Source organism: Dendropsophus ebraccatus, chromosome 9 (genome assembly GCF_027789765.1).
Source record: "Dendropsophus ebraccatus isolate aDenEbr1 chromosome 9, aDenEbr1.pat, whole genome shotgun sequence".
NCBI lineage: Eukaryota > Metazoa > Chordata > Amphibia > Anura > Hylidae > Dendropsophus > Dendropsophus ebraccatus.
Genome location: NC_091462.1, coordinates 70,288,071 through 70,314,814, shown reverse-complemented (window position 1 = coordinate 70,314,814; position 26,744 = coordinate 70,288,071). Strand labels below are relative to the sequence as shown.

Here is a 26,744-nt window from a genome sequence, read left to right as displayed (position 1 = left end):
AATTGTAATGTTTTTCAATTACTGGGAGACAAAATGCATTCGTTTTGATCCGTTTTTTTTTTTTTTTAAATAATGAAAGTTAATGGAAAAAGGGATCCAAACGGATTGTACACAATTGCATACATTTTTTTCCCATAAAAAGTTTTTTTGCGTTCTGCAAGTAAAAAAATATCAAGTGGGACTAAGTACCATAAAAGATGGTGATCACAAAAGCCATAAATATGATTTCAAAAGTCAATCCCTTTTGGGCAACCAACCTACAATAGTATACTATATAATTACATCTAATGTAAAACTAATAGGGTTAATACTTACAATTATATAAGTACTTTTTCCAGTACCAGTTGGACCCACAAACACAGAAGGCTTCTGGTGTGTTGTCAATAACTTCATTAGTGCTGTGTACCTGATTGTGTCTAAAGTTGGTACAATTATTTCGTTAAACATCATATCACGTGGTATAGGTGGCACTGCACTCAAGTCTTCTGTCCATAATTCCCATCTCCCAACACCCTGAAAATAGAGATACAACAGATATATAACATATCTCTGTGATCTATAAATCATTAGTTATTCCAGGCTATTCTTCATTTTTTTGCTACTGTGCCTAAAAATATCTGCAGGCCAAGTTCATGCTTGATGTGTCACTGTATTTTTTTTCCACCGTAATCATTGCAAAAATAAAATCCAAAACAGAATTTCATTAATAATATGTGTCTCAGTATGACATGAACAATGTAGTACATATTAAAGAGGAAGTCCTAAGAAAATAAAAAACTGCAAACAGGCTGGGGCACCCATCCTTGTGCCTCCATTGCGCTGCTCCAGGGTGCTGCGGAACGCCGTCAGATGTCATCTGCAGCAGGAAACCGAGTATGTCATGTACCTGGCTCTTCCAGCTGCAACGTCATGACCAGCTAGGAGGGCTGCAGGTCACTGGCAGCTGTAAACGGGACCCCGGAGCATTGCTACGGGGCACAAGGTCAGGTAAGTTAACATTGTTTCTTTTTTCCCCTGCCTATGAGTATTTTTTCCCTTGCGTGGGACTTCCCCTTGAATCTCAAAGTAAAACAAAGCAACAAGATGCAATTGTTAAAGCGAGCCGCGCAGCACCGCTCTGAACATCCCTAGGCGGCCCAGGACGTATGGGTACTCCCAGGATCGTCTAGGGGTTAATGGGAATCTGTAAGCTGTAATTTACATCCCAAACTGCTGACACTGTTAGATAGCTCTTAGGTTGAAGGGGTAGTGTGTGGACTTTTGGAAAATGAATGCAAATTAACCTAAAAAAAAATTGTTTTGTTATTCAATAAGTGTATGAATAAATAGCCAACTGGGTATTACCAGATGAGGGCATGTCCTTGCAATGTCTGAGATTATCCAATCAAATCTGCGAGTGTCAAACTGAGCAGGGAGACACCCTAAATAGTAACACCCAGTTGGTTATTTAGTTGTATATTTCTAGTAAGAATAACAAAGGAATGAACTAACACAGCGCTATTAGATAGGATGCTTCCAAATTATAATTTCACAGCGCATACAAGTATTCACTAAAACAAACCAGTCAGGAGAAGCTAAAAAATCTCTTTAAAGGAGAAGTCCGGCCAAAATTAATTTTTGATATGTTGTTACTTATGAAAAGTTATACAAATTTCTAATGTACATTAATTATGGGAAATGCACATATAGAGCTATTTCCCTTAATTTAGTAGATCAGGAAGTGTTAGAAATATCTCTGAAGAAGTGACGTCACGACCCAGGGTGTAATTCCTATGGAGTGTCCAGCAGGGGGCGCTCTCTATATAGAAGTCTATGGGACTTTATTGTTTCTATGGGTTTCTATGTAATGTAATGTAATGTAATGTAGTGTACAGTGCTTTATTGAATGAATACATCTATGGAATACTTTGGGGAGCAAGTGTCCTTGCTCCCCAAAGTATTGCATAAATGTATTCATTCAATACATTCAATACACAGTAAGCCCGCCGATCCGCCGCATTTCCGCCGATCCGCCGCATTCCCGCCGATCCGGACCATATACATTGAACTACAGCTCCCATCATCTGCTTCTGGTATGAACAGGTGATGGGAGCTGTAGTTGGGTAATGGATATGACATGCCGCCGGGCGCAGGGGGGAGCCGCTCAGTACACAGGAGCGCTCCCCCCTCCTCCTCCTTCCGTGATAACTTCCGCCTATACCAATGCTGAGTCCCTGCCTGGCCGCCGCTCTCCGCTCTCCCCCCCCATACATACCAGCTCCCGATGCATCCTGGTGTCCGCGCTGATGCCGGGAGCCGGTATATGTGAGCGGAGAGCGGCGGCCAGGCAGGGAGTCAGCATTGGTATAGGCGGAAGTTATCACGGAAGGAGGAGGAGGAGGGGGGAGCGCTCCTGTGTACTGAGCGGCTCCCCCCTGCGCCCGGCGGCATGTCATATCCATTACCCAACTACAGCTCCCATCACCTGTTCATACCAGAAGCAGATGATGGGAGCTGTAGTTCAATGTATATGGTCCGGATCGGCGGGAATGCGGCGGATCGGCGGAAATGCGGCGGATCGGCGGGCTTACTGTGTATTGAATGTATTGAATGAATACATTTATGCAATACTTTGGGGAGCAAGGACACTTGCTCCCCAAAGTATTCCATAGATGTATTCATTCAATAAAGCACTGTACACTACATTACATTACATTACATAGAAACCCATAGAAACAATAAAGTCCCATAGACTTCTATATAGAGAGCGCCCCCTGCTGGACACTCCATAGGAATTACACCCTGGGTCGTGACGTCACTTCTTCAGAGATATTTCTAACACTTCCTGATCTACTAAATTAAGGGAAATAGCTCTATATGTGCATTTCCCATAATTAATGTACATTAGAAATTTGTATAACTTTTCATAAGTAACAACATATCAAAAATTAATTTTGGCCGGACTTCTCCTTTAACTTTTTCCCGTAATTTATATACATGAACAGCTGGGATCAGTGCCCGCTAGAGCAACACCACATACATGCACGGAGTTAAACTGTCCCCGCACGAAATCGCACGGGTAATGACAAGTTTTGGTATCCAGTTAGGAACCTATGCTCATTCGGCTCGGCCTGGCAATCACTGAGATTGGTCTGTCTTTACAGGCAGACAAATCGCAGTGAGGATGACAGGAGGGGCCGGCATTTGAATGCTCTCCCTGATCTCCTCCTTTGTGTGTGAGAGGAGTTCAGAGCCGGGAGAGAACAGCAGCGCTGGCACAATAACATAATGTACAAAGCTCTGATTATCTAATAGTCCTCACTGCCCCCTGCTACTTTACCTAACAGTCATCCCTGTCCTCTATAGCTGTAACTAATAGTGTCTCCCGCCCATTGCTGCTGTACATGATAATCTACGCTGTTCCCTTTTACTGTATCAGTCTCTACTATCCTTCATTCAGTAGTATAAGGGCCCTATTCCACCAAACGATTATCGTTTGCATATCATTAACGATTAACGATCTCAAACGACCACTATTGCGAAAGACCTGAAAACGTTCACTCATTTCCATTGAACGATAATCGTTACTTATGATCGTAATTGCGATCGTTTTTTCTTCGCTATTTATTCGCTATTGCATTCGTATCTATTGCGAACGACCGAACGATGTCTTATTCAACGCGAACGATTTGCGAACGAGCAACGATAAAAATAGGTCCAGGTCTTTTAAAGCGATCAACGATTTCTCGTTCGGTCGTTAATCGTTAACTGCATTTCAACCGAACGATTATCGTTTAGATTCGAACGATTTAACGATAATCTGAACGATAATCGTCCAGTGGAATAGGGCCCTAAGCAATCAGTAGTATAAGCAATTTTAAGAAACTCTGTAATAGGTTTCATTAGCCAAAAAAGCCTCCTTCTGTACTCAAGAAGCAATCTCCCAGCCTCCCCCCCGACTTCTTATCTGTGCATTATCAGGCAAACACGTCTTCATTACAGAGAAGCCAGTGAAGACGGGCTCTGCTCTCTCCATTCTATCCTTATGGAGGGGGGAGGGGCCAAGGGAGATGAGGGAGCAGGAAGAGGTGACATGAAGGTCAGCTGTTTGTAGACTCTCTGGGCACCTAAAACACAGGATTCTGGGGTCAGAAAGGTCAGTGCTTATCTATGAACTTACTGAGAGAAGATTGCAGGGTGTTGTGCTTTGCAGGACTGCTCCGTGCTCAGTCACTCCTAACAGCCCCTCCCCTCTCCATAGCCACATAATGGAGACAGAAATCCTGCTTCTTTTGAAGGGAGGGGGGAGGCTGGGATATTGCTTTTTCAGTCCAGAAGGAAACTCTTTTGGTTTATAAAACCTATTACACAGTTTCTTAAAATCGCTTGTACTATTAATATTTAATGTTTTAAAAAAAATGAAATGACAGTTATGCTTTAAAGGCCCTATACCGTCCAAAAAAGTAAAATGACCTTTACCAAATAATGCAGACATAGGGGGAAATTTATCAAGAGCTTTGCGCCTATTTTTAGGTGAATAATTGGAAGTTCTATTTATGAACCAGTATTCGACAGGCAAATATTTATTAGATGCCTGTTTTGAGTATTCACCCGAAAATTCGCATAATCCGGGATTAGCGCCGAATTTATCATTTGCCTCTCAAAAGAAAAAAAGCATATGCACAAAAAATGGTAGCACATCACGAAAATCTTTATTATAACACTGACATAGATACAAAAATACCACATAAATATATGAATGTACAGGAGTATTAAAATGAGGGAGACAACACCCCAAATACTGCTCTATTTGGGGTGTTGTCTCCCTCATTTTACTACTCCTGTACATTCATATATTTATGTGGTATTTTTGTATCTATGTCAGTGTTATAATAAAGATTTTCGTGATGTGCTACCATTTTTTGTGCATATGCTTTTTTTCTTTTGAGAGGATGATGTACTACTTATATGCATTGGTTTAGCACTCCATGATTATTAGTGGTGCCCACTAGCTTTATATATATATAACAATTTATCATTTGCAACTTTTTAAAAAGTCGCACAAACAGGTGCAGGCTTAAGTCTGGTCAGTACCAAGTGAATATGCTTGTGCAATTTTTGCATTTTTGCGACTTTTGGAACAAAGTACACCCCAATCCCCATTAGAATAGTTGCACACATTAGACTCCTTAGTAAATGTCCCTCATAGAGTAAATGTATTGTAAATGTGAATTATTATGTCACTTTTGTTGCGTAACTATCTTTGTTACACTTAGAGAATTTCAAACCTAGAGGAATGCAAAACTTTTTTAAACAACATTTTAGAGTTTTTCCCTTATATTGTCACTGAATTTTCAATAATGGTTAACACATGTTTATGGGAATTGCTGTGTCTTAACAGCACATGCCAATAATCTATTCTCTTGATGTTATAGAAACAACATGAAATGTACAGTAGGTAACCTTATAAATAACTGTACTTTGGGTATATGTACCACAGAGACTAAATATACATTAGCAGGCATAATAAACACTGGTTCACCATGGGGCACTAGTATTACTTTAGGACAGAAATATTGATTTTATCACTTTGAACCAAAGTAAGTGTGTAATAAAAAGTGCTTTTAAAAACTCATTTTTTTCACCCAAATTGTTATGTAAGGAATATATACCTCTTTCACAAATCGGTAGTCATAAACAGTGTTTTCTTTGGGAATTGGAGCTGTAAATGGTTTTTCAGGTGGATCCACAGGATGCAAAATTTTAAAGCGAGTCCTTGTTTCTTCACTCAGTGGTCCTTCTATAATCTCCCTAAGGAGTTTGTCAAACTTCAGACGGTCATCTTCCTTACAGCTTCCTCCAATGGACCAAACCAGAGAGAATAAAAATATGCCCTTGAAGAATAAAAAATACTTTACATTAATCCTGCATGTCCAACTCTACTTTCTTGCATGACCCCAGCTGATATTCCCCCATTATTCTATAGTTTATGAGCCGCCTAGTTGATCTACGTACCTCTAACCATGAGCAAATTTCTCTTTCATTCATGCTATGAATTACAGATTCGTTTGAAAACTCATCCAACATACAGTCCATCAGATTCATAAGAGATCGGACTAAATTTGTATCAGAGGTTGGTGACAATTCCTGCAGTAAAAAAAAATATATATCTCAAGAAAGAAACCATATACTCATATAATTACTAAATTAATAAGGAAATAAACATATTCCTAGCTTTCCAACATTTTCTTAATTATCTAAAATTCCTTATAATCCATAGGTGCTTATATTGCATATGACTTCATGTTATGCACTGGTGCACCGGTTAGGGCAATTTGTGTTATATGGGAGAAACTGTATGTATGTGTATGTGCTCTATGAACACTAAGGATACTGCTCTTCAACTACCAGTGACTTTTGAATCGGTGTCTTTGATACATGGACTATGATTTTGCGATGTCTTAAAGGGGTTGTCCGGCGATAAAAAATTATTCACAGAATAACACACATTACAAAGTTATACAACTTTGTAATGTATGTTATGTCTGTGAATGGCCCCCTTCCCCGTGTTTCCCCCCACCCACGGTAGACCCGGAAGTGTGGTGCATTATACTCACCGCATATCGTGTCGTCCACGGTCTCCGATCGTCAGCAGTGATGTCTTCTTCGGGAGCTTGGCGGATCTTCCCGAGTGCCGGCCACCCTCTGCAGCGTCATCCGAAGCTCAGCCGCGATTGGCTGAGCATAACTGTGCTCAGCCAATCGCGGCTGAGCGGCTGATGACGCGGCTACGTCATCAGCTGCTCAGCCGCGATTGGCTGAGCACAGTTATGCTCAGCCAATCGCGGCTGAGCTTCGGATGACGCTGCAGAGGGCGGCCGGCACTCGGGAAGATCCGCTGGCCTCCCGAAGAAGACGTCACTGCTGACGATCGGAGACCGTGGTCGGCACGCGACAGGTAATGTATAGCGCACCACACTTCAGGGTACACGGGTGGGGGTGGTGGGACACGGGGAAGGGGGCCATTCACAGACATAACATACATTACAAAGTTGTATAACTTTGTAATGTGTGTTATTCTGTGAATAATTTTTTATCGCCGGACAACCCCTTTAAGGTGTGGAAAGACCTCTTAACATTCTTTTCCTCTGTTTGGTTATGTTCCCACATCGTTGTTGTGTTTGTTTGTTTTTAAGAATGGACGTTAAATTCAATGCAATGCCGCACAATGTGTTCTCACTTTGTTATTTTAACATCCTATTGTTATAAAGAACATGCCTATTATTTCTGGACGCTGTTTGCTGTTTGCCATCTGGAAACAATAGCTGTTTACACAATGTAAAGTATGGCTGGCGGCCGTGCTTTACTATAATGGTTCAATGGTTCATTGAATTGCAGGCACACCCAAGGGTTCCCGTAATTCAAATGTAAAAACATAATGTTTCTGCAGCTGATACAGCAGTATCTGCTGCAGGAACGTGCCGAATGTTGCCCAGCGTTCGGCAGTATAACACCTATGCAATGGGCATTGTTATATGTAGTGTGAACATAGCCTTATCCGTAGAGCGCTTCATAGCGGGATAAACACCCAGGAGGTAGAGTTACGCCCAGGGTGGTCTGGTGACAGACATCCAAGGCATATCTGTACGTCCAGGGTCATCTAGTGGTTACATTCTGTCTCAGTAAATGAAATATAAGTTCAGAAAGTTTCTTGTAACAAGTTTCTAATTACCTTGGCACATTTTCGAATCATCTGAAGACATGGAGGAATCATTCTATCAAACAATCCTTCAATAAAACTTTTATGCATTTTGCTGAGTCCAGAAGGTAAAAGGTTGAGCCAGGATATCATAACTGGTCTCCAACCAAGCATCGTTGGCTCCATGTAAATCATGCCGCATCTAGACACCTATGAAAAATAATATTCTATATTAGTATATTCTCTCACAATAATTTACTTACACAGAGTAAAAACACAGGGTACGCATCTAATTACCTACACTGTATAATGTATAATTATCATAAATTATTAGTAATGATAAATAACATGCCATGTGACACCTTTACATATAGTAAAAACTGATTATCAAACTGTAAAATAGAAACTGGTATAAACTGCCCAAAGCCACCAATTACAGCTGAGCTTTTATTTTCTTTCCTCACAGACTCTTTGGAAAATGAAAGGTGGAATCTGATTGGTTGCTAGGGGCAACTGAGCCAGTTTCAATTTACACCATGTTTGATAAATCTCCCCCATAGTCTTTTAACCACAGGGTGGCAGTATTTTAGATGCAAATTGAAACACAACACACTAAGATATATACATATAGTAGACATTTAAATGGTAAATGTAAAATAATACCAGAAATCATGGCAAAACATTTATCCCAAGGTTTACAAGGGAAAATAAATATAACTCAAAACACAATGAACCCTTATTTTTTCAATCCTGGAACACCATTTTAATCATAGGCCAATCTCTTTAAGGCAACATTCACATGTTCTGTGCAGAGTCTATACATACAGTTTTGGAGCTTGCATCATCAAAATAAATGATGACAGGAGTTCCGAAGTCTGGTCCATAGCATAATGTCAGTATATACACCATGCACGGAACATGAGAATGTAGCATTATTAAGACTGATCAGCCAATCAGATGATATCGGTGAAGCTAGGGATTGGGCGTAATGGAAAATCACCACCTCACCCATTTGTTCTGGGAAAGATAAACCGCAGCAAGAGCTAAAAAGGAAAGATAAGGCTGGGTTCACACTACGTTTTTGCAATCAGTTTTTTTTGCAAAAAACTGATTAAAAAACGGATGTAACTGTTAGTATCCGTTTTGATCCGTTTTTCCATTGACTTATATTGTAAAAAAAAAAACAGATTAAAACGGATCCAATTTTTTTAAACGGACACAAAAATTAGGTTGACCACGTTTTTGTGTACGTAAAAAAAAACGGATTCGTTTTGATCTGTTTGTTTTTTTTTATAATAGAAGGCAATGGAAAAACGGATGATTCGTGCAGAGACCGGCCGTTCTGTGACCTTTAGACAAATGTCATATTATGGTCTGTCATTTTTAGATACACAAGAAGCTTCTCCAAATTTTAAATCTTCAGATGGATAAAAGTTTTGGATACTTACTGTAGCAGGAGATGCCACTTCTAAATCCATAGGCTCAAATATGAGGCTCATTTGAGGAGACATCTGAATGATTTCTCCACTCATCAAACACAGCTTTTTGTTGTCATCTAGTACTGTATTCATGTTTTCAATCCAAACGGCGTCAACTGGTCCATCAAAAATTAGCCATTTTCTATCTGGAGTCTTTAATAAAAAACAATAGCATTACTTTTTATGAAACTCTAAATTACTTGTTTAGAAAAATGTGTGCATTCTCATTTTCTTCTCTGTTGCTCATTTAATTCCACTAAAATACCCATGCATAAAGCCAGAGGTTCTTTACATGTTAGGCCCCATTCACACGTCCGTGTCAGGAGGCCTCAAATGGTATCAGTAAAGTATCAGGATTTCCTGACAGTAATCCGTTTTTACCTTCAGGAAACCATCAGGAAATGTCTTCAGGATTTCCTAATCAGAAGAAAATAGGACATGATGGGAAATGTAGTTCTGTAAACTGGATGGTCACAGCTTGCAGAACTACAACTTCCATCATGCCCGGCTGACAGGTCGTGTTGGTAGTTGTACTTCTGCAGCCTGTGGCCACCCAGGTTGCAGGGCATGATGGGAGTTGTACTTCTGCAACCTGAATGACAACAGTCTGGAGAAGTACAACTCCCATCATCACCTAACAGCAGGGCATGATGGGAGTTGTACTTCTGCAACCTGGATGACCACAGGCTGCAGAAGTACAACTCCCATCATCATCTGTCAGCAGGGCATGATGGAAGTTGTACTTCTGCAACCTTGATGACCACAGGCTGCAGAAGTACAACTACCATCATGGACTGTCAGCAGGGCATGGTGGGGGTTGTAGTGTGCAATCTCACCAGTCCTTGATCCTGATCTCACACGAGCCGGCGGCAGCAAGCCCTAAATGGGGGGGGGGGTTGGGAATACCAGCGGGCGCCAGCCCTGTGTTAAGGTCCGGGGGGGCCTTAGCGGGCGCCAGCCCTGTGGTGAGGTCCTGATTCGGGGGGGGGGGGGGGGCGGCCTGGCAGAGAGGTGTGCTGGGGTTGCAGGTGTCCGGCAGGGAGGTGTGCGGGGGTGCCGGCGGGCTCTTGACCAATACGGAATCCGATACACTTCTATGGGGGCGTCCGGGCCGGAATTCGGGACAATAATAGGACCAGTTCTAAAAAATCTGGTTCTATTTTCCGGAACGGACACCCTTCCATGTCAAGGGGAACTATGTGACTAACAATATTATTATTGCGGGGAGGCTTCTCAGGTGATCCCTAGATTATCCGGGCAGCCAATAGAAGATAGCAGATAAAAATTCCAGAGACGGTTATAACATCATACTAACAAAAGCTTTGAGCCACTTATTACTTTTATGTACAATCACAATGATAACTGATAACATTCTCTTGCTCAATTTACATGGATTTTTCTTGAACTCTTTATTTCTATGTTTACATATATACTATACAATAAGTAATAGTGTCATAGTGACTTACTGTTGAAGAAGCAAAGGCTCTGAAACTGACAGCAAGTATTCCATCTGACCATTCATGAGACACTGGATCAAACTGTCCATAGAGCTGCCCCATAGTAATAGACTTTGGATTCAGTACTGTAATTTGAACCTTATTTTCATCAGAAAGTCCCTGCAAAAAAAGAACATTTCATATGAAAGCCACAAACTTTTATAAACTGAAGACTGTAATTAATTTTATTGTGGATGTCTGAAGACTTTAAGTAGTATCTACACTCTAATAAACTTAGGATTTCTACAAAAGGTCCAAAAACTTTAATCATGGCTTCATTCAAAACTTGAAAAACCAGGAACTAATAGTTAATAGAGACCTAAGCAGATAAATGTTAAAGCGTTACTGTCATTTAATAAAAACTTTTATTAACTTTTCTGTCACACAGATGTATCAGAAAATCTAACAGCATCCGACTGTAAAAAATCTTCGAAGTTCATTTAGATTCCTAAATACACAGGTGCTACATTTCACAATTTTTTTATGATTGGATGCGGTTGGGCTTCTCTATTTCTGTATGTTCTTGAAAGCCTTTGTTTGGGATAGCTGGTGATCTAGCGTGTAACCTCTTTTTACCAAAACCATAGGAGTATTTACTTCTCAGTGCTGTGGGGGGTGCTGGTGCAAAGTTAGGGCACAGATACTTTAGGCTATGGCAGTTTGGCACGGGCTGCAAGTTTAAAAGTTGTTTTTTAGGACAATAACTGCATCACCTGCCAAATGGATCCCAGGACAGATCTTGGATTAAAAGCAGCTATCTGAAGGTACAAGTGGTTTGGGAAGGGGACAGATTGTGGGTACAGGGTCACTTTAAGACCCTCCCACACACAGATCACTAGCTACTGTATAGTCAGGAGAAGTGTGGACCTGTCCGCTTTTCTCCTTGGTTCACAGCCCAGTCGAACTTTTTGTAAGAGATTGGAACATGTTGGACTGAGCAGAAAGCAGGAGAGAGAAGAACCCAGCCACAATCTTCCCCCCGTTAGGGGTCTCAAACCTTAGCCAATAAAAGCTTTCAACATGCGTGTGTGATAAGTCAAAAGTTGTTTGTTTTTTTAATGTTAGTAATGCTTTAAAAGTGGGGTTCTACAATGCTACAGCTACTCTGTTGGGCAGCTTTTTCACCCAGTAACACAGTGTGTAGAGGGTCAACTGCTGGCTTTTCAATGCAGCAACAGTAGAGGAAACATTACTATCTACTCTAATAGAGATGAATGACTAAGCAAATCCCCTGTGTGGCTGAGTGGCTAACCCCTAAGTACTAAGAGCAACAGTAATGTTTTTGCAGTACCTTTTCGCAAATGTCATTTAGTGCAGCAGCCAAGACTCGATAAGCTGAGGTTTTACCACCAAAAGGTTCTCCAACAATCATAAAGCCATGGCGCACAATCATCATTTCATATATCTGCAAAATTTTTTCTGCAAAGAAGTTGGTCATCTGCAAATTCATTCGTTCACAATTTTCTTTTATTGCGTCCATGAATATTTTATAATCTGCTTTAGGAAGCTTTACACCAGGAAACAGATCAGATGTTATTCCCTAAAAGAAACAACAGAATGTATAAAATCTACTGTCGACTTTTTATAACTGTCCTAAAAAAAATCTATCAAATTCACTTTTGTATTAGTTCTCTTTTTTAATAAAATACTCTATAAAGTTGCCAGTTTGCATAGTGTTCTTCCATCCAATAGCCACTGGCCCAGATTTATCAAACTGTGTAAACTAAAAACTAGAGTAAACTGCCCTAGTGTAAACTGTAACCAATCAGAGCTCCGCTATGGGCAGTTTACACCAGCTTCTATTTTACAGTTTGATAAATCTCAGCAATTATATTTACAGTAAAATGACAATAATTTTTGTCCAAAAACGGAAATTTCCAAGAATGGAAATTAATTCTTCTGGTGAAAACATCTATGGAAAATGCTAATGAATTTCTTGGTCAGTAAGGCCCCTAAAGAGAATCTAGAATAAAATCCACAAATAATTTAGATAATATTTCAGTTATCCAGACTTAAAATGACACTGTCACCCCCATTTTGCATTTTGACTTCTCTACTCAGGTATATCATGTTGCTTGTTCCAGTAAAAAGTGATCTTTAATGATCTGCAGATTGTGCTACCTGGGCAGGGCTTCACAGACGAAGCGGCACTTAGCCCACATTACCACCGTCGCCCATCCCTCTTGTGACGTCATCACTACGTAGGCCTCGCCCCCTCGACGGCCATTGAAACAGGCTAGCCTTCTAGGTCGGCCCATACCAATGGCCTCTGAGGGGGCGAGGTCTATGCACTGATTCTGTCACAGGGCGGGACCTACAGTGGCAATGTGGGCGGGGCTAAGTGGCACTTTGGCCATGAAGCCAGGTAACAGAATCCGCAGATGATAAAAGATCACTTTTTACTGGAACAAGCACCATGACGTATGATATAAACTAAGGTATGAAAACTGCTAAATTTACCCTTAACACCTGTGTAGGTGTAATGCATAAAGGGGGTGACAGTGTCACTTTAAAGAGTACATGTCATTAGAAACATTTAGTATGACCTTTTGAGGAAGACGCCAATTTCCCTATACCAGGGGGTAAATCTTTCCGAAATCCAAACATGGTAGAATAAATCCCTGGATCAACGTACTATCACCAGGATACATGCCTGGGTGTACAAAGGTCAATAGAAAGATCTCTGCACTGTCCATTCATATATTTGTACATTGTTATCAGATCCCCACTAAGACATCTTTTTTTTTAACTGAAATAACTCCAAGCTTGATAACTTGGCTTGGTACTGTAACCCACCTATCCCCTTAATTACCTTGGTTGCCCTCTAATGACAGTAATAAAAACAAGGTCATAATACAAGCAGGGTTAAAATGGGAAGGAATATCAATGGAGGAGTCAGAAGGAAGTCAGAAAAAGGTCAGAGATACAGGTATAGCAAACAAAGTAAATGTGTGTGAAGCAGTACATTACGGATCACACACAATGTACATGGACTGTATGCCTAAATCCTGAAATACTCTAAATTGTGCTAAGACAGTTTTATACCTGGATTCAATTTGGGGTTACGTTAATCCAGTCAGAAAAAAAAATATCTCAGGAAAGTCTTCATTTGTATGACTGTTAAATTATTTGGTTTCGTGTTGTCTAAATAGCTCTCACATGATTTCCAAAGAATTCTTTTTCTAAAAACTTACCTACAGTATATTAAGATTTGTGGGGGTTTTATTCATACAGTAGGGAAGCATATCAAAAACACCTTACCTCAAAAAGAGGAAGATCATGGGACAGAAATTTTGGCAGATTTACATCAATTATGGATCTAAGAAGCAAAATCTCCTCATTTTCATTTGGGTATTTCAGCTGTAAAATAAGAAAAATAATTAAATTATCAATATGAAAAACAGATATTTAACATTTAGCGCATGTAAAAAACATATGTATTTAGGGGGAGATTTATCAACAGTGTGGCCTGCTGTTTGCCAGGGGGAAGGTGTGGATTCTTGCATTCTCCTTGGTGTACGTCAGCAGTATCCCCCACTCCTATAATGAGCGGGAAGGGGGGGCATCAAGGAGTGGAAGAGGCGTGGCTTCCTTCCACACCAGATTTATCATGATTTACACCTGCTCGCAGGCCACAATGCTGGGGGTGTACACATCTTAGTAAATCCAGCTGGGGAAAAGGGGACAGGACTTAATTTAAGACTGGCATAGCCAGTATTGATAAATGTCCCCCTAAGTAATTACAAACATGAAACTTAATGATTCCAGTAGTAAATTAATATAATACATAGTGTAAAATAACTAATAAATAGAAGGCAAAATTTATTGTAATTTTAGCAGATTTATTTTATAAATGTATACTGTACAGGGGTCAAAAGTGTCAGGACACTCGTTTTTCAGAAACAAAAGTAAAAATGACATTCAGTATCTGAATAATGGATGAGAAGTAGAGATGAGCGAACCTCGAGGATGCTCGAGTCCATCCGAACCCGAGCGTTCGGCATTTGATTAGCGGTGGCTGCTGAAGTTGGATAAAGCTCTAAGGTTGTCTGGAAAACATGGATATAGTCATTGGCTGTATCCATGTTTTCTACATAGCCTTAGGGCTTTATCCTACTTGAGCAGCCACCGCTAATCAATGCTGAACGATCGGGTTCGGATGGACTTGAGCATGTTCGAGGTTCGCTCATCTCTAATAAGAAGGCCTATCCTATGTCCGGAACCTGGTTGCAACCATAAAAGCCACCACACTGAATCAAAGGCAAGTTTTTTCAATAAGAGGGTGGTCATGTAGCATATCAAGGAAGATCAAAATTGTCTAAGAAATCTATTGCAGCAATCACATTTGCAATACCTCTTGTGGCTCATAAGTTATCATAAGTTCAAAAGTGATCAAAAGTTCATAACATTGGATCCAGTGCCTGAACATTCAAAATATGAAAACCTTGTTGAAAAAGCTAAATGGTTAAAATTGCACTATAAGCCTATGTTCACACAACATATTTTTTCGTATAAATACGAACGGCCGTATAAATACGAAAAAAAAAACGTTGGCCGGGTGGGACATGTGACAAACAATGTACCTTGTGCTCCTTAGCATTTTTTGGCGTATGTGTGATGTGCACAGACCTTCGTCAGATTTACTAAACAGTGTAGCTCGGTGTATGTGTGAATATGACAGCTTACGCCTGTTTTCTGACTGTTGTGGGCGTGGTTATTCGTAAGAATTTTCTCAGCCGTGATTTATCATGTGAGAATTTTGAAATATTCGCATTTACGTTCACATCTGTACTCCAGTGCCAGGGTAGCGGAACCTTCCTAACTAAGGTCAATTCATGAATACCTGCAGTAAAATGCGCAGCGCCAGGGAAGCTATGGCAGGTGATTTATGAACCAACATTTGAATGTTCATAAATACCTTACTAGGCTGCAAACATATAAGCCAGTGCACAGTGATAAAAATATTCTCAAAAAAAGGTGCAAATGATAACTGTCCCCCATACGCTCCGGCCAGGACCCCTAGCGGCACAGCAAACAACTGTCAGTTCACACTATGAAGCATGCGGCTGCAGCGGGAAAGATCATCCAGCCGGTACTGCATGTGACGCCATGTGAACATGGCCTCACCATCCTTATAACGCTTTAAAATTTTGACCTATGGGGCTATTTGAGGTGTCATTTTTGGCGCCATGATCTGTTCTTTCTATTAGTAGCTTACTTGTGTCTATGCAAATTTCCATATTTGACATGACCAAAAAAAAATCTGCAATTTTACAATTTGGTATGTTTTGCACTTACGCCATTTACCATGCGAGATCAGGACTGTGATAATTAATAGGGCAATTCCAAATTCTGCACAGCATTATTTTATTTATTTTTACATATAAAATGGGAAATGCACTGCATTGATTCCTGCAATCAGTGCTTGATTACTATGAGCTGCTGAAGTCCATATTAAACGATTGCTCATTGCGTTGCTGAACCTTGGCCCAGCAGGTATCACGGGTCGTCCTCTCAGGATTGCATTGCGGGGGGTGTTGGCTTTAAACTGTTGTTAATCAGCTTTGACAGCAGCATTTGAATGGTTTATTAGCCGCAAGATGATCAGCCTGCATCGTTTAAGCATCGCAGTGCCTGGCTGCTGATATCAGCTGGGGACGGCATGGTACATAGAGGGCTCGAGTTGTAAGCCCTCTCTATACGTCCACTGACGTCATAATGGGTTAAGGGGTTGAATACATAACTTTCTTTAAAGCTATGAAACCATTAGATACTGTATGTGTAAAGGTACCCTATAGATGATACTCAGTTTGTAGGTCTGATCTTTATAGTCAACAAAGATGCTTGGAACATGAGCACTGTAGATCAATTGTAAACGTGATAATATTAACTCTTTAGACAGATGGGATTTTAAAAACTAAAAACTTTTTTTTTTTTTTTTTTTTTGAAACAGACAGCTAGGAACAGACATGCTTTTATGCACCATGGATAAACAATATCCCAAAGGAGCAATTAAAAAGGATTAAGGGTACAGGAGAACTACTCTAAACAGGAGGATTTTATAGAACAAGTAGAGATTTTAAAAACAACATCTTTAGAAAAGGCATAGACAGAATAGAAATAAATAGGTCAACTAGGTTGGTTTCATTAAAGGAAAGGGGGAAAAAAATAAAAATGATTAATTTTTCAATATTAAATATGAATCTATTTTAGTAGGCATGAAAATATAGTTAGAAATATCGGTAAAACAGTGGAAATAATAAAACACAATCATTAACACTAAGATTTCCATTCAATAAAATTAAGTGGTCTCGGCCAAAAATAACCCCATAGCATTATGCCTTCTCCACCAGACTGTCAAATGGCACAGTGCATTCAAGTACTGTGTGTCTCCAAAAGTAAGACAGGGTCTTAAATTGTTTTTTTTCTGAAAAAAGGGCTTAGGCACAGTAAAGTGGGTCCAGAATGTCATCAGGTCTAAATCAAGAGCATGCGATCAGGAGTGAGTAAACAGAAGCTATGAGCGGACCAGAGCTTCGGCAATAGTCCTAGATCCTAGAAAACAGGTGAGTATAGTGCTGTTAAATACCATAGCAAGCTCTAATTGTTTTATTCATACAAGAAAACCTCCTTAATACATAGTAGATGGATATGTACAATTTACTACAGTGATGCAAGGTGTCACAATCCGACAACTATTCGTAGGACTAGAAAAATTGTTGGCTACTTAATCTTGATCTTGAGAAACTGGTAGAGCACAGTAATTGTTTCTTTATGTCCACTATTTTGCTAGGACGTACAAAAACATTCATTATCTTTACCTTTAGGTTGCCTGCTGCAGTCAGGACTGATTTGACGGCTCTCATTCCATAGTCATAATGATGCTGGGAAGACAGCTGCTCGGAACACAAACGGTACGTGGCTACAATTTTCACTGATAATGGTCGGGCTGTGACAAAGCCGCAAGAGTATAAGACTATTTCTGCAATCATGGCATAATCTGGTACCATCATGGCAACGGTTCGGAAAAGAGCCTGTTGTAAAATGGAAATTTAATCTTTGCTTAAATTTTAACACTGTACATTTAAGGCACAGTACAAACATTACACTCAAACATTTGACATTTGTGAAGAAAGCTTAAAAAATTCTTCTCTTCTCACTATTAGACTATGTTCCCACACTGTAATTTTGCTCAGTATTTTGCAACCAAAACCTGGAGTGGATTGAAAACAAAGAAAGGCTATGTTTACACTATGTTAATGGCAAACAACGGACAGTATTTGTTAACTATTTTTTAACTTTTCACCTAAAAACAGGAGTGGGTCCAAAAACACTGGAAACAATGCAAATCTTTCCAGTATATATTTTCTCTGCATTGGTTAAACTTCTGGTTTTAGCTTAAAAAAAAAACCCCTAACATACTGACTAGGGATGAGCGAACCGGCAGAGGTTCGGGTTCGTATGAACCTGAACTATCGGCTTGTGATTCGCGCTGTCTGGCCGCTCCGTGGAGAGGGTGGATACAGCCTGAGGTCCGCCTAGAAAACTGGGATACAGCCTGTGGCTATGGCTGTATCCCAGTTTTCCAGGCAGTCCTCAGGCTGTATCCACCCTCTCCACGGAGCGGCCAGACAGAGCGAATCATAAGCCGATAGTTCAGGTTCATACGAACCCGAACCTCGGCCGGTTCGCTCATCCCTAATACTGACCATATACTAGTCAAAGTTCAGTACTATGGGCCTCATTTATCCAACCTGACAAATTGAAAAACTATCTTTGTTGTCTACAGCAACCAATCATTGCACAGCTTTTGATTTACCAAAGCAGTTTAAGAAAGCTGACCTCTGAATGATTGCTAAGTTTTTCTTCAAGACAGTTTTGATTAATGAGGCCCTGTGCATGAACAAATAGCACCACCAAAAATTTATAAAATTTATACATATGATATTTGGGAAAAATTTTAATTATTGGTCAATATTACAGATGGATATCAGGAGGCAAAACACAAATAGGGAGTCACCGGTGGCAAAGATAATTTAATTATATAACATATGGCACGAAGACCCAGTGCAAAGTAGAGTACAAAGGGTCTATGACAGTATGTGACTATACTATACAATGTAATAATATGCTCAGTAACCTAGATCAAACAAGCTGTCCAAATCAATCATGAAAAAAGTATGTATGTATTTGCTATGTATTGCACACAGGCACACTGTAAACAAATCTACAGGCCACAGAGAATGCCTAGAAAACTCTCTCATTAAAGTCAATGGATCAGCTCTGTTCAGTTGGTACCTATGTGCATTGGTATGCTGTAAGGATCTCTAAATGTTGTCCAGAAAGCTCAGGTAATATGGCCCCAAAATAATGTAGAAAAAGTGGAAACAAAATTACAATCAGTAAAAGAGAAAGAATAGAAAAAAAAGTTTCAGTACCTGGCTCGAATGAACACAAAATCTGTTACATAGTCCCTTTTAAATGTTTGCAAACAGTCATTGCCTCATAGGGGGTTTGATCCACACTCACAACAAACACTGAGGTTTTTTCTTAGACTTATTATGCATAAGTACACTGTCACCTTATGGTACTTTTACACAGAGTGATAATTCACCCGATCGCACGATTAACGATTTTGAATGAACAATGTTTTTTTATAATGATCAGCATTTTGACGGAACGATACATCGTACGGAAAAATCGTTTTGCAATCGTTTTGCGATCACATAGGTGAAATCGTTAAAAGACTGTTTACACTGAACGATCTGCGAATTTTTTGCGCACGATCAACGATGATTTGAGAACATGTTAAAAGATCAAAATGAACGATTTTTTGCTCGTCGATTGATCGTTCGCTGTGTTTACACGTACGATTATCGTTCGAATTCGATCATTATCGTGCAAATTCGAACGATAAATCATTCCGTGTAAAGGGACCATTAGTTTCAAGGGCACTCTTTTCAGTAATACATTACAGGTGTCAGTCTACGGTGGCAAATTTCATTCACATAACCTTGTAGTAAAGATTTTCATATTCTCATGACAAAAATGCCTTTCATCTACATACACTACTCAAACACTGTATCCTTTTCAAAGATTCTTAGATTGTACACGTCTAATTCTTTGTTTATTAATGAATTTTTATAGTTTCTTTTTAAACTGTTTCTGGTGCAGTGTTCTTAGACTGGGTTCACACTACGATTATGAAAATATTATTAAAAAAAAAGGGTCTCAAAACGCTTTTTTTAACCACGCAAAAAACCATAGTCGACCATGTTTTTGTGTACATTAAAAAAAACATACATTTCGATAATTTTTAAATAATAGAAGTGAATGAAAAAACGGATCAAATTGGATGCACACAAATGCATCTGTTTTTCCATCTATTTTTTCACCAAAAACGGATGGAAAAAAACGTACTGTGAACCCAGCCTAAGCAGCATTGGTAAGTTAAACTGCTATACATACACTTCAACTCACAAACTCTTACTACTGCATTTTCTGACACAAAAATCTTTTTTTAAGTGCCTTTACATAGTTAAATATAGAAAAGAAAGGGATAGGGCATATTTTAAAGAAGTTTTTTTGTTTCTTTGTAGAAATTAGAATATAACCTTGCATTCCCCAAATGGGTTATGTGATTGAGTTGGGTTATGTTCACACTACGTAATTTTTTAATAAAGAACGGACACTGATTGCTATGGAATCAGCGTCCGTTCTTTGCTGTAGGGGTAGCATCGCATTGAAGTCAATGCAATGCCGCTGTTGTGTTCACACAGCGTTATGTTAACGCCCATTCTTTGGAATGGGCAATAAAATAATGTACCTGCCTATTATTTCCAGACGTTATAAAGTTAACAGCGTCCGGAAATAATAGCTGTTCACACAATGTAACATGCAGCGGCGGCCCAACAGTGCCCGCAAATCAATAGTGAAAAAAAGAATGTTCCCGCAGCCGATACAGAGGTATCGGCTGCAGGAACGGGCTAAATGCAGCCCGGCGGCTAGCAGTTAAACAGTGTCCATTGCTATGCAACAGATGCTGTTAAAGGTAGTGTAAACATAGCCATATAATGGTTTACTACTTGAAACAATGTTAATTTCCCACAAATAAAAGCAAAAACAAAATGTAGGTTATACCTTAAGGTTGTCTGGGAGCTCTGAACGACCAGCATATCCAGGATTCATGGTGATAAAGACTGCACATGAAGGGTCCAGTTTAAGTTCAGTACCCTCAAATACCAACAGATCCGATCCTGTATTGATACCTAAAAAAAGAAAAATGATTCTGCCTTAGTAGTAGTAATACTAAAACACACTGCATTGAACCCACATGACAGGTATATGAATAGGTACCTCTTTGAATTGTAAGAATCTGCTGTGCAACTACTGATAGCACTTCCAAATCTATTCTGTTAAATTCATCAAAGCAAGCCCACGCACCACAGGAAAGCAATCCCTGGAATGAAAAGTGAATAATGAATATGTTACATTTACATGTACAGTGCTTACTGATTTACATGAAAATGTTCTATCTTTTACAGAGTAAAAAAAAATTAAAATAATTGTCATCCTATGTGGCATAAAAGTTCTGTTGTGAGCTCATACAAATATCTGGGATTAGACTACAGCTATACTTTAGAAACCAAGAAGCGTACTATAAGAAAAATACAGTTTCCCGTGTTTAATTGTATTCATAAAAAAGGCTTTTATTCAGGCCCTGAATAGTGTCAAGGAGGCGGGGCCTTTCATTACACATGCTAACATTGGTAGTGGTAACAGATACATGTGGAGCTTCTGGCTTTGTTCTGTTTTATGTCACTAATGGTTTTGGTATGTATTTCAGATAATCCTTAATATGCTACAATGGTTTCATAATTTCTAATAGTTTTTGTTGAGTTCAAGCAAACTTTCAGGACACTTATCAGTGTAATTCCTAATAGGTTCCTTAGCTATGGTGAATGATCATTGGCATTTCATCAAAACTGCAGCATTCTCTGGGTATGGCATTTGTTTTAAAGAAATAGTGGCATTTTTCCTTTAACATACAGTGGTGCCTTGGATTACGAGCATAATTCGTTCCGGGACTGTGCTTGTAATCCAAATCCACTCTTAAACCAAAGCAAATTTTCCCATAAGAAATCATTCAAATGCAAACAATTGGTTTAACACCCCAAAAATAATGATTTATTATTTTGAATAACATGTAAAACAAAAATGAAACAAATATTCAGAAACAGCAGAATATGTGATATTATAAATTATTGTACAGTAATGGAGAGGATGGGGCACACAAGGACTGACAGAGACTGCAGGGAGCATGACGGAATGAGCAGGACATATGTGGGCACAGTACAGCAGCACTCACTGTCCGGGGAGAGAGGGGTTACAGCTATGGAGAGATTACCTCCACAGTCCTGTCCCCTGATGCAAGCCCCAGCCTGAAGTTGATCTGCTATGATTTGGAAGGTGAGGGAGACTTCCTGGGTCAGAGTACAGGGCTGTAGACCCCGCTATGTAGACCATGTCCCTCCCTCACTTGCGCTCCCACCCAGTTCAGGGAGCTCTTAAACCAAAGCAATGCTCTTAAACCAAGTCACAATTTTTAAAAACTGTGAGCTCTTAAACCAAAACGCTGTTAAACCAAGTTACTCTTAAACCAAGGTACCACTGTATTTCTATAGGGGTGGATAGAAGACAAAAAAGGGGAAAAAACGCCATGCCTATTTGTATATTGTTTCCCCCCCCCCCCCCTCACAAATCTTTAATAGAAGTCACATGATTTGTAATGAAAAACATAATAATGAAAACATAGGAAAGAAAACAATAAAAAAGTTTTTACTAAAATTGAATTAAAGACAGAAAAACTGCCAGAAAGAATGCAAAATTAAAGGAAAAACAGCTAGCAGTAGTTTTGGTGTTTTTTTTGTCTGAAGGAGTCTAATGTCTTAATAAAATTCTTATCTCTAGGTGTTATCCTGTAGGTGTGAACGCACCCTCAACATGATTCCATACTCACATGTAAATGCTGGCCCCGTTAACCCGCCGTTGCCCTGACCATACTTTACCTAGTCCGCGCCCCGACTGCATCTGAGGCTCCTGGCTCCCGTGCAGCCAATCAGTGCACGGCTGTGCCGCAGTAAAGGTATCCGCAGCGGATTTCGATGTGAACACGCAGAGTGAAATCCCCTGCGGATACGGTATGTGTGTTTCTACCTTTAAAAATACTTTTATGAATGTGTGATTTAAAATGTGAAAAAAATTGTTAATATTGGAGCAAGGAGTCATTTCTATTATCAGGCTCTCAGCTCATAAAAGGAGGAAGGGGTAAAGCTATGATGTGTCTTTGCATATCATGGCTTTAAATTGCATTTGCCACATTTTTTTAATATAATAGCAAAAAATATAAAGCTATGATTTGTGGAGAGAATTTAACGCAAAAGTGAGAACTCATGTATTGGGCCTTTGTTTGTGGACACATTACAGTATACTAAAGCCTAATAGGCATGTGATACCTTGAAAAACTTTCCTAATGCAAGGTAATCCAGTCCGTCAGAACAATTAAAAACAACACATTGTTTAGCCACAGCTTTTGCCAAGTCCTTGGTAGTTTCTGTTTTCCCTGTGCCAGCAGGTCCTTCAGGAGCACCACCCAAGTGAAGATTGAGAGCACCAAATAAAGTTCTGTTCAAAAATAAACGATTAAGAAGTTAAAAAAACAACAACAACATTTGCATACTGTATATTCCCCCCCCCCCCCCCCAAAAAAAAAAAAAAAAAAACTTCATATCCAAATGTTGCTATCCAAGTTTCGGTTTAACAGAGGAATTTGGCATTGACTCAGAAGCGGGCCACTATGACAGGTACACTTTAACATATATAAATATGTGCCTATTAAATCATGGCCATTAACACCCCTTGCCGCAATATGACATTCCAGGAACGTCATGTAATGCATGATGCAAAATGACGTTCCCGCATCGTCATCCTTTCCCTGCCTCCCTCCGCTGTCCCTAGCGGCGATCGGGCAGCGGGAGGAGGCTTTCTAACACAGTTAACCCCATAGGCACAGCGGTCCGAGGGGTCTATGGGGGATCCGGAGGGAGACCCGTGGGGGGGGGTTAACCATAGCAACCCAGATGCTGCCCAGTGCGTCTGGGCTGCTATGGTTATCACGATCAGGCCCCTGCCTCACAAATTTTTGTGTTAATGTATGGAAAATGCGATGCAGGAGGACACCAGGAGAGTATGGAGAGGTAATAATAGCATGTGTGTTATGTTCTCTGCTAGAGCGGCAACAAATAAAATATTTTTAGGCACTATTTAACAGCTATTTGAACGTAATTTACAATATTTCAGTTCCAATATCCTTTTCATAAGTCCCTTCTTTCCTTGTAAGAGAAGTCTTCTAAGCTATACTGCCATGTTAGTGAAAAGGTTCTATTTCTTCTCCAACATACAGTGCAAAAAGATATTTCTTTTCATTAACAGAGGATCAATATAGAATGACCCGCACGTGTGTTTACCAGCAATGAGCACACTAGGTGGACATGCACACTACTATGCACTTTGAACACCAGGTGGATTGGACTTCACTGTTATTTTTAATAGCATGTAAATTATATTCTTTTTTTATTCTATATACAATACTTATTTATTTAACTGGGGCTTTTGCAAGTCTTATGTCTGGGATTTTTTTGTTGATTTTCAGCAAGGATTTCACTATTTACAATACATACGTTAATGGATTTAGAGGAAAATTGGTGGCATCTGAACAGACACATTAACCTTGATTTATTTTAAATGATAGATGTTTACAATACCTGTAGCATCTATCTGTTAATGGAGTTATAACCAATCTAGGTGTATTGCCAAGGTACTCATATCCATATTTTAGTCCAGCATTAATCATTTTTGTTTGCAAATGTCCTTCCTGTATAAGAGAAAATTTGAAATGATTAAAAAGTGTGAAATAATATCCTTGTTAAGATATACATAGTACTTCATTTAATCCTGTCCCATTAATTGCATAATATGTTTACTTATGGTAAAATTGTGGTATTGGAACACTCCTCCACAACCTTAATGCTACCTTGTTACGAGAGCTAAAAAACTGATGACAGTCTCTAAGAATTCTGACTCCTAAGTAATAAATGCTTATTTTTGCTCTTGTTATTGACATCTTTATGTGTTTAGGCTTGTTTCTGGGATACAGTATATACAGTAAAATGCATACAGTAATTCACCTACTGTTTTGTTAGTTTATAATTGGTTACAGGTTTAGGCCTGGTTCACACGCTGTATGACACCGGCCATTCTGTGACCCGGGCCAGATGAACTTCATTTGTGTTGAATTGGGATGCACACAATGGAAAGTGTTTCCGGAGCTGCACTGTCCATTGCGTGGGCTATCAGTGTTGTGCGGCTGCTATTCAATCAATAACGGCCGCAAATAATTGACATGTCAGTTTTAGTGCAGCCTCTAGGACTCCCGGCCAGAGTGTATACGATGTGTATACACTCCGGCCGGGATTCTACTGACTGCAGTGCAACGTAAATTTTCTATTAATCACAGCCATTGTTGCGAATCGGCACGGCCATGATTAATAGAAAGCTTACGTTGTGTGAACTTAGCCATAGTCATTTTTAAAAACAGTTTTCCTATTATAAACAGTTAATCAAAAAAACTTAACAAATAGAGCTACACAAACAGCCATATAACAGCTCTGTTTTATACGCAGCCGTAAAAAAGCCATCGATTTTTAAAAAATGCTACCAAACTGAATTCAATTCAATTCACATGAACTTTTATTCTAAAAATAATTTCTTATACTATATTTTCACATTTAAAATAAGTTTTCTATTCTTTTCATTTATGAAGGATTATAACTTCTGCTAACAAACAGCTAGAATGTTAGAACCACCAGCATATACTTCTGCTTACTACACTGTAAGTCGAATTAATAATTCATAAAGCGCCTAATCAAAAACCTTTCCTTCAGCTTCAACAAAACAAAATAAAACCTGACTCTTACTGCTCCACCAGCTGTATTCCGGCATAATGAGTGGCTGTACACTCGGTCAGCTAGTTACAGGCAGTGAAAATACTTTGACAGCTGTAAAATACTCTGATTATAATTATACTTGCGCTGGTATTCAAGCTGCAATAAAGCCAAAATGCGGGTGGTTAGTAAGGGCCTGACATCATCAATTATCTTCTTTTTTTTCAAGCACATCTTTATTTAGATTTTTATGTCAGAAATAGGTGCTTCTGTTAGCAGCAATTATTTTCCTACCGTTAAGATATCCACAGCTTAGAATCCTGGTTTGGTATTCATACTTTGCCATGAAACAAAGGCTTCAAAGAGAAAACTTGCTGCATATGGAATATTACCAATTCTATTCAACTTTATGAAATATAGATAGATAGATAGATAGATAGATAGATAGATAGATAGATAGATAGATAGATAGATTTCAAGCCCTTAAGGTGTCGGGGAGGATGAAAAAAACTTGACGTTATTTCAGTGTTTTATAAAATAAATAAATAAATAAATAAATATATATATATATATATATATATATATATATATATATATATATATATAAATTAGAAATATAATATTTATATATGGAGTTGAACTCACACACCTATTATCATTTTTCTATTTAAAGGGAACCTGTCACCCCAGTTGCCAGGGATGAGCCCACACGACCCTCCGGTGGAGCCCCATACACATACGGGCGTAACTACCACTGTAGCAGCCATAGCAGCTGCTATGGGGCCCACCACATCAGGGGGCCCCATTGCCTGCTCTTGAAATATGCTGAGTCCCCTGAACTGTCATGATTTGAAGCACTAGGTGGCCAAGCGGGCATCCCAGGTTCTGCAAATATCCCTTTAACTGCAAGCACTCCTGATGAGCGCTTGCAAGTATGACTAGATTTGACAGCTAAGTAGTCAGTCAGGAAGGAAGGGGGGCCCAATCAAAAGTTTGCTATGGGGCCCAGCCATTTCTAGTTACGCCTCTGGGTGGAGCAATATTGCTGCAATGTGGTTCTGATTTATCACTGGTAGAGAAGTATTTATTG

General features: G+C 39.4%; 1 protein-coding gene across 3 annotated transcripts in view; it reads right to left on the bottom strand.

The window, feature by feature from the left end:
• The window catches only part of DNAH7 (dynein axonemal heavy chain 7), a 262,909-nt gene that overhangs the window by 125,123 nt on the left and 111,042 nt on the right, over nt 1-26,744 (bottom strand). For all 3 annotated transcript variants that reach the window (XM_069983597.1, XM_069983598.1, XM_069983599.1), the window contains 13 exons: nt 24,476-24,585; nt 23,168-23,336; nt 21,009-21,111; nt 20,793-20,920; nt 17,474-17,686; nt 13,914-14,012; nt 11,944-12,192; nt 10,623-10,772; nt 9,127-9,309; nt 7,712-7,888; nt 5,995-6,126; nt 5,652-5,873; nt 316-513 (listed from right to left, as the gene is read on the bottom strand). In XM_069983597.1, coding sequence (XP_069839698.1) covers nt 316-513; nt 5,652-5,873; nt 5,995-6,126; nt 7,712-7,888; nt 9,127-9,309; nt 10,623-10,772; nt 11,944-12,192; nt 13,914-14,012; nt 17,474-17,686; nt 20,793-20,920; nt 21,009-21,111; nt 23,168-23,336; nt 24,476-24,585 — 2,133 coding nt within the window. The remainder of the gene's footprint in view (nt 1-315; nt 514-5,651; nt 5,874-5,994; nt 6,127-7,711; nt 7,889-9,126; nt 9,310-10,622; nt 10,773-11,943; nt 12,193-13,913; nt 14,013-17,473; nt 17,687-20,792; nt 20,921-21,008; nt 21,112-23,167; nt 23,337-24,475; nt 24,586-26,744) is intronic.